Source organism: Rhincodon typus, chromosome 10 (genome assembly GCF_021869965.1).
Source record: "Rhincodon typus isolate 14 chromosome 10, sRhiTyp1.1, whole genome shotgun sequence".
Lineage (NCBI taxonomy): Eukaryota > Metazoa > Chordata > Chondrichthyes > Orectolobiformes > Rhincodontidae > Rhincodon > Rhincodon typus.
Genome location: NC_063341.1, coordinates 30893357 through 30912967, shown reverse-complemented (window position 1 = coordinate 30912967; position 19611 = coordinate 30893357). Strand labels below are relative to the sequence as shown.

At 38.5% G+C, this 19611-nt stretch overlaps 1 protein-coding gene across 5 annotated transcripts in view; it reads right to left on the bottom strand.

The window, feature by feature from the left end:
• lepr (leptin receptor) overlaps window positions 1-19611 on the bottom strand; it is a 139116-nt gene that overhangs the window by 22968 nt on the left and 96537 nt on the right. For 4 of the 5 annotated variants that reach the window (XM_048601737.1, XM_048601735.1, XM_048601739.1 and 1 more), the window contains 5 exons: window positions 16580-16733; window positions 14872-14954; window positions 9001-9217; window positions 8618-8809; window positions 3715-3810 (listed from right to left, as the gene is read on the bottom strand). In XM_048601737.1, coding sequence (XP_048457694.1) covers window positions 3715-3810; window positions 8618-8809; window positions 9001-9217; window positions 14872-14954; window positions 16580-16733 — 742 coding nt within the window. The remainder of the gene's footprint in view (window positions 1-3714; window positions 3811-8617; window positions 8810-9000; window positions 9218-14871; window positions 14955-16579; window positions 16734-19611) is intronic. The other variant, XM_048601738.1, reaches the window with a different exon arrangement.

Here is a 19611-nt window from a genome sequence, read left to right as displayed (position 1 = left end):
ATGCATATGTCCTACATTATTCTCTCATTCCGCCTTTTCTTTCCAAGGGCTGCATGCCTTACATGGATGGCTAATGGGACACAAGGGCTTCTGTCTACAACCACGAGTGATGATTCTGTTACTCAAACCCCAGATTGAGACACAATGTAATGCCTTCTTCCACTGGGGCTATCAAAGATGCCTCCTGAAGATGGAGGTTCCTATGCTTGCACATGTTTGTTGCAGTATGATCCAGAGTGCACCACGTAATCTTTGCATGCTGTAGTCCGGCCAACTGGAGAAGGCAAAGAGGGGAAAGGATGGACAAAAATTGGCTGCAAGAACAGGGGTCTTCCATGAATGAAGATGAGGACATTGATCAGGAGTAATGTCACTGTCACCCTGACAGTGCTGCAGCATCAGGTGCAAACAGGACAAACAGAAATTGATTAACAACTGCTTCTAATGGATCTGAATTAGGAGAAGTCATCATTCATTGACTGTAAATCTGTTGATGCTGGTAAGGCATGCAACCCCAATTATTCCCATTTGGCCAATGCAACTAATTGGTTTGTTCTTTCATCACTTTTCCCTTTATTTAACACAAGATAACATCAGTAACTTGAAAGGCTTCACAACACCTGATAAGGTGCTCCTCCGCCCTATGGATATTACGCTGACCCATAAGAGTATTTCCAACCAGGCTTCTAGGGTTTGGTGCTATGGTCTCCTCTTGTATTCCTGAGGAAAGAGGATATCTCTCCTGTCCACCATCCCATCTTTTGGGACCTCAGGTCTCTGTCAACAAAGCAGATGCCATCTCCTGTGTAATGCCTCACACACTGGAACTGTGAAAGGCAATTACTGGCTTGAAGCATTTGAACTGGTGCAAAGTTGAACTTCAGGCATGGCATTGGCAGTGGGAATGCTGGAAGGTATTGGCACAGAAATTGCATACGAATGGAGACATGGTGCATACTTAAGGAAATGAGCACCATAAAATTGTCAAAAAAAATCTCACTAGAACCCTCCATGAAACTTCCTGCAATTGACACTTCGCCAAATTTTGGGACAATGCAGCCTCGCCCAGTGGACAGAAGTGCCTCTGTGTTTTGCATTGCTGCATCTAGTTTCACCATCGGCCCTCGAGTTAGCCTATTAAAAAATACATAAACAGTCAAAAGACTTAACAGCTTGAAAGACACCACGGACTGTCATAAGAAGTGTTGTATTTGTTTCAAGTATAACATTGCACAGAAGGTTGACACCTTTGCAACCACAGCTGAGCTGCAGGAAACCTGCTGACTGCTGCCTTGCCTCAAATGATTTTGGATTGCATGCTCTGTTGGGCCAGGGTTGAATGGGTCCCAGTCTGCAGGAGCCTCCTCCACAGGGGCAGGTACATCCTGCACAGCCTGACCTGATGGAGGCATTTGGGTCCATGTCAGAGGGAAGGTGCTGCAACAGTGCACCTTTTGTGTGCCCTGACATGACAATCACTGCTAATTGCCTGTCATTTTAATTGTGAGCCCAGGCAGATGTGTGTGAGACAGTAGCACAGTATCGCCAGTAGTGCTACATTCATAGCTGCAATGAAGTGACAGATGCTGATCGCACCTGAGGCATCTGATGGAGATACCTGGTACCCAATCTTGTGTGTGACGGTCCTCTACAGTGGCCACCTTATGATGTTAACACACAGTCTTAGGTACATACCCTGGCAGACAGCAGCAGATCATTCATTCTCTTGCTGCACTACAGTCAGGTTGTCTTGAACTGCACACGGGTACAGACCTTCACAGCCACCTGCTCATCAGTCAGGATGGCCTTTTGTTGCCATCCCTTAGGAAAAGCACTTCCTATTTTTCCTGGACAGCCTTCAGGAGGGCCACCAGGATGCATCACTGAACTGTGTTACTGGTTTTTGCCTGGTCTCTGAGATCTCCAGGAGTGTCTGGGGGTGATGAGCAGAAGTTGAGTAATGCTCCTGCATTGCTCAGATTGAAGGTCTATCTGGGTACTTTTTTAACTATGGCACCTAGAATTTGGACACTAGGAAATCCTGCTGGGAAGGGCAGAATTTCCTGCTTGCCCTGGCCGCCTGCAAATTTTAGTGTTTTTCCTGCGCACGAATATGCAATCGGTTGAGAAGAACATAATCAAAAAAGAAAGCTCAACTTTCCTGAGCAGAAGTACTTTCGGCGTTACCCCTGAGGATTCTTTTCAAGCCCACCTCCATAACTAAACAAAAAAACCCAAAATTTCTTCCATAATCATAATCTTCAATCATTAAAAATAATGTTGACTTATTGGTTGCCTCAAGAATCCACATTGCTAAACACAAGCATTTAAACTTCCATCCAGCTTCCACTATACTTGTACAATAATCTGAGTTCTGCTAACATCAATGAAAAATTGAGTGCCTGAAGCCAGAATATAACTAATACCACATGTAGGATTATATAAGGCTTCAGATGCTGTTAAATCCTTCTACTTGTTGCCGCCACTGCCACGTATTTAGATCCAAGTATTCTACTTAATTATGTTATTCAGGTTTAATAATTGGCCCCTGCACAATGGATAAGCCAAAGAAATACCATCACGCAAAATGCAAATTAGACACTGTAGAGTGGAAATGGGAAAACAAAAAGATCACCAAGTTTCCAGCATACAGTAAAGTCAGTGAGTCTGTTAAACTACATTCTTGAAGTAGATGTTTATAATCAAGATCCTCTGGGTGTGAGATAATTTTGATTTAGGTACATCACATCTTTTGTTACACTGATGTTAAAAATTTAGTATCCAAAATCCAATTTTTCAGTTTGATCTGCAATGCCAACCATGAGAAAGTACAATATTTTAGCTCAAAATAAACAACTGCACAGAAACAAATTTGCACCCCTTTGCTGAAAAAGTACAAGAGTGTAAAAGATAGACAAGAGGTTGGGGGTAGGGTGATTTAAACATTTGTCCCAAAATTTGTTCTACCTTGCACTTTACCCACCTATTTATTCTCCTGCGGAAAACATTGCAGACAATGGCAGCCTATAAAGTCTCTCAGCCGTCGGCCTTACTAAATGCTGGCAATTTTACCCACCGATAAAGAATTTCTGCACTCTATAGCACCTTCACTTCAAACACACTTCTTCTATTGCGTTGAAGAAGCCTGGGTTTATTCAGAAGTTATTTGCTAAAATGTAGCAGTTGGGAGGCTGACAGACTAAAGTATGCCAAGGGCGTAAGAATCTGGAACGAGAACATCCAAAACAGTGCACATCTCTCTTAGGATGTAACTTGACATTGGATATGTATCAACTTTTATAATTGAAATGAAGGTTAGATTGGTTTAACAGTTACGTTCCTATAATAGTGTGGATTTGAAGATTGTAATGTGAGAGAGATGGGACTGATTAATGGAGAATAATAAGGGAAGTGAAAGTCAGACAACCATCCCATTCCCTAACTTCATATTTTGCTTGTCCTACCAAATAACCAAATTAGTTAAAATCTGAGGTCTTTTAGCTGTTGAATTCCTTTTGATACTTGACTGACAAAGAAATCATAAATATATTTTTCTATCTAATGTTTCTGAAGTACTGTTCATTTGAGTAATAATTCATTACAGAATCATGTCCACTACCATCACTTTGCCTTTGTCCTGATCTGGGCAAGTATCTGCTATCAATTAAATATTCTGCATTAGAAAACAGGAGTCTTTTTAAATAACATACTTACTGTTGATTTTCAAATAAAAACTGGTTGGCTGTCCTTCCCCTTCAGAGAAAATTGGATATACTGTCAGTTGGTACTGTCGAGATGGAGAAAAATGGTCTATAAGAGAACAATGGTAAACTTGAAGCAGTATTGTTTCAACGAAATACAGATATCACAACATTTAATTTCTATGACATACATACAATAAGATACTTCTCTCTTAGGTGATAACTTTGATTAAAAAGCCACAAATTTTACATTCACAAAAGATTTTAAAGTTTTTAAGTATCTGAAAATTATTACTGGGAAGGTTATACATAACTATTCCTTTTGCACTGGGGAAATGGGATTAGCGTGGATAGACATTTTGGTCAGCATGGACCCATTTGGGTCAAAGGACCTGTTTCCATGCTGTGGGACTCTATGACTCTATAACGTTGCCAAGGGATGTTTAACACCATTGATGAAAAATATTAAAAAGAGAAAGAAGCCTCCTAGCCCACAATGAGTATGGGGACAAGGAAAATCTCCTAATTTAGACTGGAATGACTGCATCATGGGTAGAATAGGAAATGTTTTCTGGAATCTTGTACTCCATCAGTAAAAACACATGATATGCTGAAGTATTTAACAATGTGTGGTGATGTTGAGTCTGTCAGAAGAGGTCTTTATATTTTTAAAAATAAGTTCAGAGAAGAAGCTTTTCAGTGAAGACAGGTCATGGAGATGAGATGTGATGAGTTACTTTTAAATGAAAATCACATAACTGCAATCACAGAAACCAAAGGATGGAAACAAACACTTGACAACAATATGCTCAAGTGCAACATCAAATTAAAATTTGTTCTTCCCTGAGAGTCATGGATACGTGGAATAAGCACAAGGTTAAAGGAGTTGGGGAAAACAGCTGGATCAACATTAATTGGAGAATAGGACTGAAGGATAAACAGATAAGTGTGAATCAAAGTGAGAGGAAATTCCATATAAAAGCTTGGGCAATAGATGCTCACCCAAAGAAGCCTAGTGAGTCAAAATTGTGCAATATAAGAAAGAAGAAATGTACTTATATCAAATCTTCAGAACATCTTCTGTTATTCACAGCCAATTACCTTTCCATGAAATGTAACAACTATGGCAAACCAGCTAATTATAATATCTACAATCCCTACTAATTTGTTACCACCTACATCATAAGCTATTATAATGTTTGATTTGGTACCTTATCAACTACCTAACAATGTCAGCAAACAATGTTACTACAGACATAATTTGTCTAAGAATCTTTTTGTAAACGTTTACAATCTAAGTTTAGATTATCCCTTCTGTGGCTTTCATTCTTCATATTCTTGGCATTTAGGTAGTTTTGGACTCCTTTTACTGGCTTAAAATGATATCATGAATTCAGCTCTTTACCATCTTGATGCTTTCTTGACAACTATTTTGGGTTAATTTTTGTACTGATCAATATCAGGACTGTTACTGCTGAGTAATCACTGGCCATCACTATGCAATAGTATGTCAAACAGGAACACCCAGATGTAGTGCAAAGCTCCCTATGCAGTCCCAATAGTGTAATAAAAATGGAAAGTTATGAGAATTTCACCAGCCAATTTTTTTTCTAACTCTTATTGCCTTACTTATTGCCCATCCATAATTTCCCTTGAACTGGTGGAGTCATTTATAGGCGAGACCATGTGCTGACAGCAGATTTCCTTCCTTTAAGGGCATTGTTGAGCCAGATGGGTTTTTACAACAGTTGATTATAGTTTCATGGTCACCGTTACGAGACTTGACTTATTTTTATATTCTAGACTCATTAATTGAATTTAAATTCAACCAGCTAACATAGTGCAATTTGTGCCCATGTCCCCAGGATATTCCTTTGGACTTATGGACCACTAGTCAAGTTAATCCAGACATTACCACTGCATCACCATCTCCACCTAAATGATGCAATTCATACTGTTTAAAAGTAATAGAATAGCTAAATAGTTAGAGTACCTTTTAAAGGTAAAACATTCAAAACTGATTAAAACAGAATTTCATCAAGTGAGGTTAAATAAACTTGAGTGAGGGGAATGGTGATCCAGTTCAAGAGGATGCAGACAGATTGGAGGAATAGGCACAAATTAAATTTAATCGAGAAGTTTGAAGTGATACATTTTGGGACGAAGGATAAGATCAAATAAAGGATATAATTTTAAAGCAGATGCAGAAGCACAGAGGCTGGGGTATGTGTACACAAGTTGTTGAAGCTAACAGTTCAGTTTGGGAAAGTGGTTAGTAAAACATATAGGATCCTGGCATTATAAATAAAGGCACAGAGTACAAAAACAATGAAGTTATGGTGAATCTTTATAAAACGTTGGTTCAGCCTCAACAGGAATATTTTGTCTAATTCTGAACAGCACAATTGAGAGGATATGGATGAATTTGAAAGGGTGATAAGTGACAAGTGTTTTCACTCCACAAATGCCAGACAATGGCCATTATCAACAAGGAAGTAAAATCATTTCCCCCTGACATTCAATGGCATTATCAACATCCTGAAGGCCAGCACAGACCAGAAATTAATTTGATCAGTCGCATGAATTCAACTATAACACCACATTAAAACAAACACAGTGAATGCTGGAGAAACTCAGAAGTTCTAGCATCATCCGTGGAGAGAAAGAGAGTTAACATTTTGAGTCTGGAATGGGTTCTTCAGAACTGAAAGGTATTGGAAAATAGGTACATTTTTATACCTTTGACAGAGGCAGAGTCTGCCATTATACCATCTACTCTCTTACTCGTCATCTACCTCTGTCAAAAGTATAAAAAGAACCTTTTTTCAACACTTTTCAGTTCTGAAGAAGAGTCACACCAGACTCAAAATATTAACTATATTTCTGATGCTACCAGACCTGCTGAGTTTCTCCAGCATTGTCTGTGTTTGTTTCAGATTTCCAGAATCTGCAGTATTTTGTTTTTACAAGAGCGGATCAAAGGCTGGGTGTTGTATTGTGACTGACTCACTTTCTCAATCCCCAAAAATAGCTCTCTACCTATAAAACATAACTCAAGGATCTAATGGAATACTCTCCATTTGTGTGCACAATGGTAATTTCAGTGACACTAAAGAAACTTAACACTATCCAGATCAAAACAACCTACTTGATTGGCACCTCATCCAGTACCTTAAACATTTACCTGTTCACACTGGTATACTGCCAAAATTTATTCATAGCATCATGATAGCGTGGAGGCAGGCCATTCAGCCCATTGATTCCACACCACCCTTCCCGAGAGCATCCTACCCAGACCCACCCCCTACCCTAACCCTGCATTTCCTATGGCTAATCCACCTAAGCTGCATGCCCCTAGACACTATGGGCAATTTAGCATGGCCAATCCACCTAACCTGCAAATTCTTTGGACTGTGGGAAGAAACCAGAGCACCCATGCAGACACAGGGAGAATGTGCAAACTCCATAAAGACAATCACCTGAAGGTGGAATTGAACCCAGATCCCTGGCATTATGAGGCAGCAGTGCTAGCCACTAAGCCACCATGCTGCCCCAAATTATTCGATAGCACTTTCCAAACCCACGGCCACTACTGTCTAGAAGGACAAAGGCAGTGTGCCCACTACAGCATTAGAACTTGCAACATCCCCTTAAAGTAACACACTACGTGATTTGGAAACAATTCTATCATTGCTGGGTCAGGACACAGGCACAGTTTCTCATCGGCAATTATGGACAGACAGTAAATGCTGGCCTTGTCAGCAAATACTGTACACCATAGTAAAAAAGAAAAAAAGCCTAGATAATTCTACAGGTTAATAATTCTAAAGGTTAGTGTGTTATATATAAACAAAAACCATAGAAAAACTCAGGGAGGGATTATGAGTGAATTTTTTTTCAGTTTTGTGTAAACATCAGCACCTGTAGCACAGACACGATTAGGACACCTTTGAATTTGTATAGTGTTTGAAATGGTAATTGAAACTTGTATATCTTTTGTGCTTAGTCTAATTCTACCAAGACATAAATTTTAAATTACTGTTGGCGGTGCTATTGATATTGTATGAATAATGCTGTTGTTTCCACCTTATACCTCTATTTTGAAAGGTGGAATATTTTATGAAATGCTCTCTTTACTTTTTGCTTGAGTTTCATTTAACCAGACTTTGGTAATGAAACTCCCTCCATAACAGAGCTTAAAAACAAAAATGTACACATTTATCGAGGGGATTGCTCATCATTTATTCAAGTGAAAATATTTAGTCTATTTGCTCTTAAGCAGATTGCAATGGAAAAACTTGCTTTAAGAAATAAATATCTGAAGTTACAGAAAAGCACACAACTTCTTATATTCTTCTAACAAACCTTTTTGCTTTCGGCTTTTCATAAAAATGTCTGAAATTATTGAGTAGCCCAATAACTTTAACGGCCCTCCCTGGCCACAACTTAATATTTAAGTGATACTGCACAAGCTCAGTTAAATGGAAGCCAATATTGGACCTAACGGTCTTTCAGGTATGTTCTAATCAGCCTGTTTAGAGATGTTACGATACACTGCCGGAGCAGGTAGGACTTGACCCAGGCCTTCTGACTCAGATGTATGGTCACTACCACTGTGCCACAAGCAGAATCTTAACAGTTTTTCAAAAAGACTAAAATAATAAGTTAAACATAAGACAGCAACAATGCAAAACAATGCTACTATTCTGTATTAACAATAACCTGCATTTTCTTAGCATCTCTAATATAGTAAAATGACCCATGGTGTGTGAACAGGTAAAATTTGACTGTGGAAATGATCTACTTTTCAATCCCATGTGAAAGAGAAACAATGCTATTCCATCAACAGCATTTTTGGCAGTCTTAAAGTAGGATAAATTGCAAGTATTTTTATTAAATTACAAAACTAAACCTACCAAAAATATATGCTGTTGTGATGTTTGTAGCAGCTCTCATCCACTTCATTTTCTCCCCGTCATTAGGTGGCAGGCTTTTCCATTCTATCACAAAAGATGTCGGTTCAGGATTCAGAGGAAACAGGCTCCAAGAAACAATCACACAACTGTTGTTGATCATGGAGGCATGAAGAGATCGAAGAATCTGTACTGCTGTGATCAAAGTTTTTTTTAAAATTACAAATGAAAATAACAATGAATACAAGTTGGTATTACCTAATTATTTAAGTTATCAATATACATTAAAATCTATTTATTTCTTAATGGAATCACACTTAGACCCCTTATTGTGCTATGCAAGAAAAACTATGGTCATCTCTGAGACAATAGTCCAATGAACCAACCTTTGCTGTTGTCCTTTGGGAAAATTAGCTTAAAATTCTTTCTAGAAGAACCAATGGAATTGAAAGCGATCACTGAGACACTTCTAATGTCATTGTTGAGAAGAAAGCTGTAACTTGTAACATTTTCAACATGTTCCAGCCAGGTAATGTTTTCTGTTGATTCATATTTCAACATAAAACCTTTCACACTGCATAAGGCTTCATCTTTTGTCAGAGGCTGCATTGAAAACAAAAAATATTTTCATTTGTTGTCAAAAAGATTTCAAATTCATTTTTTATTCTGACCATTTGCAATTATAATACTTATTTAATTAGCTAGTAGGCTACTAAGTTGGCTCATCCATTGAAATTAAAGGTAAATTAAAGGCAAGCAAACTTCCATTTCAAAATGCATGAGTGCTTACTTGACTGTGGCAATCTAGATAGTACTGCATTTTTAATTTCAAATAAATTTGCACTATTTATCTATTTTTCATACTTGTGTTTCATCGCCGTATTGCTGCCTCATAAATGTAAATATGCTGTTTCTATTACATATTTTAAAAATGGGTATTGGAGACATCCAACTTCAAAATGCATTGAAACTCCCCGTCAGATTTTTTAGAATGAAACAATCTACTTTAGAGATGTCAACAATTAGCTGTAGCACCAGAGGCTAAACCAAATCTCATTAACTAAGTGTTGTCATGCAATATTAATTCACAGTGCCTGAGCTTGAACTGTAAATTTTGTCATTAAGCCATCAGAATTCCTTCACAAGAGCCAGAACATACCACATTTGAAAGGCATATTTTCCAAAATCAGTATTGAAAACTCATTAAACATTTGGTTAGGTTGCTTTAGAAAACAATTTCTCATTTTAATGCTCAAATTTTAATCTGTTTGCCAAAATATAATGCACCAAAAATATGCCTGCTCTTCAGTTTTGCATCTTACCAGGCAGAACATTGAAGCTATTGTGATTGAGAAGTGCAGTGTTGCGCATGCACATTTGATGACTTTCTATGAAATGTAACAACACAGGAGGCCATTCTGCCCACAGTGTGTACAACTGCTCTCCAAATGAGTATCATAACTTAATGGCATTCGCCTACATTTTACCCGTACCCTTGCACCTTGTTTCAATTTAAATAATCATCTAATGCCTGCTTGAATGCCACAATTGAAATGACCCTCGCCACAATTGCAGGCAGTGCATTCCAGTAAAGTTACTCTTCACTGCAGTCAATGAAACTACCTAGTTCTTTGTTCTGTGGGCTGCTTCCAGAGACACATATTAAAACAAACATCAACTGTACCTGAGAACCATCAACTTGGTGAAAGATGCCCTGTGGTCTGCCCACAAGTTTCCTGGTCTTCAAGTACAAGAAGTTATCCTCAACCAACTGTTGTACACTGGCACATTCCAAGGTCTTGACAACATGCTGAGAGACACACTATAGATCAGGGCAGCAGCAGCAGAGATGCAGCAGAAGAAGGTCCTACTAAGGACTTTCATCCTTAGTTCATCAAGGAGCTGGAAATTTTAACATCCCTTGGGCTGTGCACTTTACAAAGAATGTATGTTGTAAATCAAGAATATTGAAAATATATTAAGGCACCTCAGAGTGAAATATGGCGCATAGAGATCAATCTTGTATTATTGACCTCGCTGTAATTACTGATTTGAAGTGTTTTGGCCTTGACCTGATGCCAAATGTATTTTGTAAATATTAAAACTATTACTATCATATAGAGTGGAACATACCATGTTGGGACCAGTTGAATTTTCTTGAAAATTCTGCAATATTCATGTCAAATGTTTCGTAAATCTGATTTTAAAATTATTTTGTTTGTGTTTGAAACAAATTAAAAGTGTTATAATAGCTCAGATTTTCCGTGCAGCAGCGATGATGATTATCACAGGACTTGAGAACTCATGTATCTAATTGGAAAATTGATTATGGAGTCATACAAATAAAAAAACTAGGTTTTAATCCATCTAAACATATCTTGGGTAACTATTCAGGTAAGTACCATGGTAACTGTGCCAGGTCTCCAGCCATAACTCAAGAGTTGGAGACCTTGCATAGGGCCCTAGGGAGCAGAGGAATTGTCCAATGGAAGTCTAAATATACTGGGGAATTCCCATGTGGGTTTGTGTGTCAGCACTTCCACTAGGTTCCAACATTTATCTTTACTTGTGGGTCTGGTTTCAGATGAACCAAATAACGGAAAATTTGGCCCAATACATTAACCTAACAGTGTGAGAAATTTAGCTTTTCAATTGGAAAAAGGTTCAAGTCCCAGCTCCATTGTTTGCAAGGTCACTATTACCAAACCGCTGCGAAAGTTAATTTGGGTTATCTGCTCAATTCGGTTAAAGACCTGGTAATTAAATGAAAAAACTGCCCTTTTACATTTTCCGTTACTCAGCATGACAAGTGCATCTGCTGGCTATCACAAAGGTAGATACCATGAACTTCCTTAAGGTTTTTCCTGAGTGGTTGACTTCAACAGAAGATCAGAGGAAGCACTGGATCTATATGAGGATATGTATATCAATGATGTTAATGAGAGTAACTAACATATGGTAGATAAATCTTCTGATGACACCAGGGTAGTTCAGAAAGTAAGTTGTCAAGTGGTTAAGAGGAAGAAGGATGCTTATGTAAGGTTTAGGAAACAAGGAACGGAAAAGGCTCTAGAAGGATACAAGTTATCCAGGAAGGAGCTGAAGAAAGGGCTTAGGAGAGCTATAAGGCGGCATGAGAAAACCTTGGCAGACAGTATCAAGGAAAACTCCAAAGCTTTTTACATGTACGTGAGGAATAGGAGAATGACCAGAGAAAGGGTAGGGCCAATCAAGGATTGTAAAAGGAATTTGTGCACGGAGCCTAAAGAGATAGGAGAGGTCCTTAATGAATACTTTTCCTCGGTATTCACAACTGAGAGGGACCTAGTTGTAAAGGAGGACAGTGTGAAACAGACTGGTGGGCTGGAGGAGGTCGACGTTAGTAAGGAAGATGTGCGAGGAAGTTGAAGATAGATAAGTCCCCCGGGCCTGATGGAATTTATCCAAGGATTCTATGGGAAGCGAGGGAAGAGATCACAGGGCCTTTGGCGATGATCTTTTCCTCCTCAGATATAGTGCTGGAAGATTGGAGAGAGGCAAACGTCATTTCCTTGTTCAAAAAAGGGAATAGGGATAACCCTGGAAATTACAGGCCAATTAGTCTTACGTCAATGGTGGGCAAATTATTGGAAAGGGCTCTGAGAGATAGGATTTATGATCACTTGGAAAGGCACAGTTTGATTCGTGATACTCAGCATGGATTTGTGAGGGGTAGATCATGCCTCACAAACCTTATTGGATTCTTTGAAGAGGTGACCAAACACGAGGATGTAGGTAGAGCAGTGGATGTGGTATGCGTGGATTTAAGTAAGGCGTTTGATAAGGTTCCCCATGTTAGGCTCATGCAGAAGGTAAGGAGGCAAGGGATAGGGGGAAATGTGGCAGATTGGATTCAGAATCGGCTGAACCTTAGAAGACAAAGGGTGGTAGTGGACGGAAAATATTCAACATGGTGCTCAGTTACGAGTGGTGTACCACAAGGATCTGTTCTGGGTCCTCTTCTATTTGTAATTTTTGTAAATGATTTGGATGAAGGAGTGGAAGGGTGGATTAGCAAGTTCGCGGACAATATGAAGGTGGGTCAAGTGGTGGACAGTGCGGAGGACTGTTCTAGGTTACAAAGGGACATTGATAGGATGCAGAGCTGGGCTGAGAAGTGGCAGTTGCAGTTTAACCCTGAAAAGTGTGAGGTGATTAATTTTGGAAGGACAAACTTGAAAGCAGAATACAGGGTTAACGGAAAGATTCTTGGCAGTGTGGAGGAGCAGAGGGATCTTGGGGTTCATGTCCACAGTTCCCTGAAAGCTGCCACCCAGGTGGATAGAGTTGTCAAGAAGGCGTACAGTGTGTTAGCTTTGATTAATAGAGGGATTGAGTTCAAGAGCCGTGAAGTTATGCTTCAGCTATACAAAAGCCTGGTTCAGCCACATCTGGAGTATTGTGTCCAGTTCCATTGCAGGAAAGATGTGGAAGCGTTGGAAAAGGTGCAGAGGAGATTTACCAAGATGTTGCCTGGAATGGAGGGAAGGTCTTACGAGGAAAGGTTAAGAGAGCTGCGGCTTTTCTCTTTAGAACGACGAAGGATGAGAGGTGATTTGATAGAGGTGTACAAAATGATCAGAGATATAGATAGAGTAGACAGCCAGAGACTTTTTCCTAGGTTGGAGGTAGCTATTATGAGGGGGCATAGTTTTAAAGTGAGTGGAGGTAGATACAGGGGAGACGTCAGAAGTAGGTTCTTTACTCAGAGAGTGGTCGGAGTGTGGAATGCATTGCTGGAGAGGGTAGTGGAGTCGGCCTCATTAGGGGCATTTAAGCGGCTACTAGATAGGCATATGGATGATAATATAAGGTAGGGATGGAGGTTAGATAGACCTTAAGTTTAGGGTAAAAGTTCAGCACAACATTGTGGGCCGAAGGGCCTGTACTGTGCTGTACTGTTCTATGTTCTAAGTGTTTACAAAGGGAATTGAGTGGGCAAACATTCAATCGATGGAATATAAAGTAGGTAAATGTGAACTTGTCCATTTTGAAGGGTGAATAGAAAAGCACTGTTCTATTTAAATGGAGAGAGGTTGCAGGACTTGGTGGTACAGAGGGATCCAGGTGTCCCGGTATATAAATAACATAGTTCCTATGCAGGTACAGTAATTCTAGAAGTCCAGTGGGTGTTCTTATTTATTGAAAGATGAATGGAATGTAAAAGCAGGAACATTTTACTGGAGCTGTAGGGGACGTTCATGAGATCACATCTGGAGCGCTATGTACAGTATTGGTTTACTTATTTGAAATATATAATTACATTACAGAAGGTTCATTGACTCATTCATGAGGAAAAAAAGCTTATCTTAAAGAAAGGTTGAACAGGTTAGGCTTTTAACCATTGCAGCATAGCAGAATGAGAGATGATTTTATTGAAACAAATAAGATCTCGAGGGAACTCGATAGGATGGTTACTGGAAGGATGCTTCCACTTATGGGGAGAATAAAAGTAGGGACCTAGTTTAAGAATAAGAGGTCCCCCTTTTAGGACGGAGATGAAGTGAAGTTTATTTTCTTTCTCAGAGGATCATTAAAGTGTGGAATTCTCTTTCCTAGGAGAGAGTGGAGGCTGGGTCTCTATAGTTATTCAAGGCTGAGTTTGGTTTTGATACATAGGGAAGTGAAAGGTTTTATGGTCCAGGCAGGAAACTGAAGCTGAGACCACAACCAGATCAACAGTGATCTTATTGAATGGCAGAGCAAATACAAAGGGCTTAATGGCCTACACATATTCCTATGACAAAGTTAAGATCTCCAATGAAATTGCCAATAAAACCATATAGAAATGTTACTGGTTCTCTTTAATAAAGTACACATGAGAATATGTAAAACATAAGCAAATGTCAGAATAGAAAGTTTGCTTTTTAAAGAGGGAGTCAAAACACACAACTTACAAGTGAGCTTAAATCTATTTCAACATACGGAGTTCATTGTGGACTTTTGCTACTTCCTTATCAGTTCCTTTCAGGCATCCAAGCCAAAGCAATAGGTAGGTTAGGGTCAGAGGCCAGGCATCCTCCAAGGCTATACTGAGACAAGAACGAGATAGAATCCAAATGTTGTCCAGTGGTGACTGTTGCCTAATTTTTCTAAATTTCTGAGGTTACCATGGATTAGCCCACTGAATTAACATGCCATCAGGCTGTGACACTGCGTGTTAACACCTCAATTCATTTCAATACCATACTTTGTTGATCAGCGATATTTCTTCTTACCTTCCATTCTAGTGTGACATGTGTCTCTTTAGTCAAAGGATCCCTGTCTATAAGTCTCCAAAAATCAGGCCCTGTTGTTGGTACTAAAGGAGAAAATATTAAAATAGCATTTTGATTTTAAAGTCTTCAGGAGTGTCAAGTAATTCACAAAATATGTTGTGAAATATGGCGATGTTGAATGTGGAAATTTATTTGTGCAGAACTGAAAAAAGATGAGAAAAGAACATATAATAAAAGCTGAAATGCTGATGGATCAGAACCTAAAAAGAAAGACTGACTCACGTTTCAGGTGCATTACTGTTGCAGCGCTGTATTCTCCAAATGCAATTCAGTTGAACAGATATTTCGACTACGAGCAAGAGGCTACAGTAAATCTATATATTTCTCTAATGTATTACCAGCTCAGATAAAACATATGAGTAATTTCTCCACCTATTCTACACGTCTTTCATGCAAGAATATGAAAATCAAAACATTTACTTTTGTGGTCAAGAGGTAAATGGCAGTGCTGCAAAATGATCCATTTTGTGATATACAGTACCTAGATAATGCATTCTTATCTAAGATACAATGTATGCCAGGCACAGAGTAAAGATTACTGCCCACATGAACATACCAAAGTACAAATTTGTTGCCTATTTCAGCAATAGCTCACTATCGCATTTAAAAAAGTCATAAGTGTTTCAGTGTAACCTGAAAACAAACATTTTTTATGGCTTTTTTTCAAGCTAGGACTGAAACACATTGACTAAAAATGTCTAATGTTAACTATATGTGAAGTAAGTGTATAACTACCTCCCCTCAATATAATAGTTTTAAAAAAAGCAGGGACGTTTGAAATTAATTGATGGTAAGGTATCAGCAGAGTTACAGAGTGCTGGAAAAGTTAATATATTGGAAAATGACTCAATTCGATGACCTATTTGAAAAGTAACTGGCATCATCAATTGATACTTTGGCTTTACAATCAGTCATTTCTAACTGAATAGGACGGTAAATTTGCAGGTGTTAATTTTGTCTGTAATAACAGCAGTCATGTATGCATGCACTGACTGCTCCACAATGGAAAATGTTTACATTTGGTTATGTTGAAATCTTTTATTCCATTATAGAACATGTACAGTAGTTACATTCTTGGACTTAATAATGTTAATTATAATACAGAAATTGGGATAGGCTCCTGCTCATGACTCAGTGGATAACCTGCCAAAAAGTGCTGTGGTCAGTAATTGGCCTAGGCTGAACTGCGCTGTTAATTGATCCCAGTTAACTGTGTGGTTAGAAAATTAAGCTAAGTCAAAGAGGAGAATACTAGATAGGGTTCCTATTATTGTTCCAGAGACTCCTGTTGGAAAATGCATAAGAATATTGAGTGAGGTCAAAATTTTCATCCTGATTGGGCTTTTTATGAACACTCAAATGTTTAAGGTCACACATAAACGATAGACACTGGGTAAATCATTCCAGGGTTTGCAAAACCTGTGTAATTGGACCCAAGGAAAATGGCAAAACATAGAGGAAGAAGGAAAACATTAATGCAGCTAATAAAATGTGCAGTAACAATGAACATTACTTTGTTATTTGTGGAAAACATTGTTTAAAAAACAGTTTAGAACCATTGCATACAATCTGAATGTGTTCATCAACAACTCAGAATTATATGAGAATTTTAGTAGCTACTGTCATGATGATAATGCTAAGAGATTACCCTGGATATCTGCGAAGTTTGTGCTCACTAAACTGCTCCATTCACTGTGGTATCCAGGTCCTTCAAATCTCGAACAACGTACTCGAACCACATACATAACACAAGGATCAGCTACTTCAGCAATGACTGATGTTTTATTGACAGCAAATAAAGTCTGCAAAGAAAAAGAGTAATGGTGATCAGTGTACAACAAAGCTGAGTGCAAATATATTTCAACTTTTGGTTCCAGTATGTGGTGAATTAACAAAAGATGTACTCATAATTGTTAGGTATGGCAACATTGAATAAAACCTCCACATTCAATATTATTTAAAACAGAAAATTCACTCATCAGTTTTCTCTACAAGATAGCTCAATAAGTAAATGATGTACTTAAAATAAATAGTGCTGTGTTTTGATAACTCTAAAGTATTTGAGGTTTGATCTTAGGTCTGTACTAAATTAACTGACTTCACCAGGGTGTACCATGAATATGCTGGAACTGATTTCGATATCACTGAACTGGAAGAAGTGTCAATAGCAGTGGAAGGTGGTGGGAGGGGACCATGTTGGGTAAGGAAAGGAAAATCAAATAGAGTTTCTTTTCTTAATAAGTCTTGAATGATCCCCAATGGAAGAACAGGCGGAATTTATGGTTCCCGTCACAAAACAGCACTCTCTGTACCATTAAGGTTTCCAGAAGATGAATGGCCACTTAATAAAAGGTAAGGTCAGTGTAGTCTTGCCAAACTATAGGGCTGTCTTCTCATTAAAGAGAGAGAAACTGACTGATGGTAGTTTAGCTTGCTTCAGGTGAGGTAATACTTTGAGAAGGAGAGTCTTTTATGGTGACCTCATCCAATGTGGGAATTGAACCATGCTGTTGGCATCACTCACCAGCTGTCCAGCCAACTGAGCTAACCAACCCAAACAATGTTAATACTTCTGATGTTTTCTTCAAAAATCACTAAATGATAAGCATACAAATGTAACATAGAAGAATCCATGAAACATTCTTAGGAAACCTAATGTTCTGAAGATTGCTGAATTGTCTTATTACAATGTTTAACACCTCTAACTGCAAAAACACCACTGTTTAAGATTAAAAGTAAACCTTGACTTCATCTGACATTTTCTCCACACTGAACAGAAGCATTTTTCATATTTATCAATGCACAATGATAAGCACTATCGGGGATATGACATTTATTCAAATGCAAATGCAACGTGAAAAATCTATTTGTCCATTAAGCCTGTTATTGCTATAGATAGATCTATCCAACGATTATTTAAATATATTTTACTCAACTTCATCAATGAATTTTCTAAGCAAGAAATCTCATGTAAAGAAGAGGAGGTAACAACAGGTAAAACTCAAGGAGATTAAAGCCTGTGAAATATTCCTGAATCTGCAAAATTAAATGATTAAAATTTAAGAACATGAATTCAAACATTCGCCTTTACTGGGTTAGAAATCACACAAATGCCACCAACTCCGAAAACAAAAGTCAATGTAACGTCTTGTCGTTCAGTTGGTAAGGCACTTCGGTTCAAGACCCACTCCATGACTTGTAGATCATGGAAGGACTGTTCACAATATGGTTCAATTGTTAGTGATTCAATCTACAGTCCTTTCAACATTCTACACATTGTCCAAGGGAGGAAAGACTGTGAAGATATGCAAAGCAAACAAACTGTTGCAGGTACAGTTTATAAACAAATTGAATTTAACTTGGAGTTTCATTGATGAATACAAACTTCTCTCCTAACAGTTTATAGCTTGGTTTCAAACTTCAAATTGCTTAGAATTGGCCTTTCATACACCACAATACTTCTATAGTAATCAATCTATATAACACTTGGTTCACATTCCTGCTCCACACTGGCTACATGTCTCCACAACCACTGTCCCAAAATAACCACTGAAAAATACATATAAGGGCCTCAATTTTCCCACCAACGCTAAACTGCGCCACACAGCAGCCACAGCTGGTGTCATCAACGGGTCTAAAGCACGATTACTAGATCCTTTCACCCAGGTACATCTTAATTTGAACACCCAACTTTAAATTCCCTTTTTACTGCCTCTGATCTAAACACTCATGTCTTTTAGTCCCTTCCTTTTATTTTTTCCCTTATTCCCATTCTTGGCAGGATGCATCTTTTACCTTGAGGCCACCACCAAATGCTTCCTTCTGAATTATCTAGTTAAGCTCTTCCATTCATGGCAATAAAGAAGACACAGAGAAACGTTAAGGGGAGGGAAGAATTGCAAAATAACTGGAAGAGAAAGATGGAAAGAGGACTAACAAGAGAAGAGTGCACCAGGGAATAACAGGAATATGATCAGAACAGAGTAGATGAAATTTGCCTTGGACTGTGCAATTCAGTGGGTGCCGGCAAAATGCAAACTATTTCACATTTGCCAGATTGTTTTACTATTGAGGTCAATAAAATAGTCAATTAAATATTATGTAAAAGAGACTCCCATTGTGCATTACCACTCAAGGTGAATTTCATCCTCAGAGAGCCTGCAACAAAGCCAGATAGGAATTAGAACAGTTTCTGTGATCTACGGTGGGTAATATAATCTCATTAGATTATAAAAACATACTTTTCATAGGGACTTCATCAAGTATTAAACCAAATTCATTGTGCAATTTATTACTGTTGACCAATCCTCTTGTATCTCAATAACCCAGACATTCAGGCACTATACAGTCTAAGCCTTCAGATAGCAATCAATCGAACATTAGGAGCACAAACTATGAGAAAGCAAAAACATCAGCACACAGTAGCCACACCTGAAACAGACAGCAGTACCACTGCATTTGCAATAAAGGGCTTTATCACTTTTTGAAGGTCCCAGAGCACATTTGGTTTATCCAGAGGTAGTTCAGGTACACCAGGGCTGTTTACAGCCTAAAGCAGAAGCTTCATTAATATTCATCTTCCTACCTTAGCAAATACACCAAATAAGCAAGACGTCAAAAAATCTCAGCATGGAAGTCAAAGCAGGTACCTGATGACTTCAGCTCACCACTGGTTGTGAC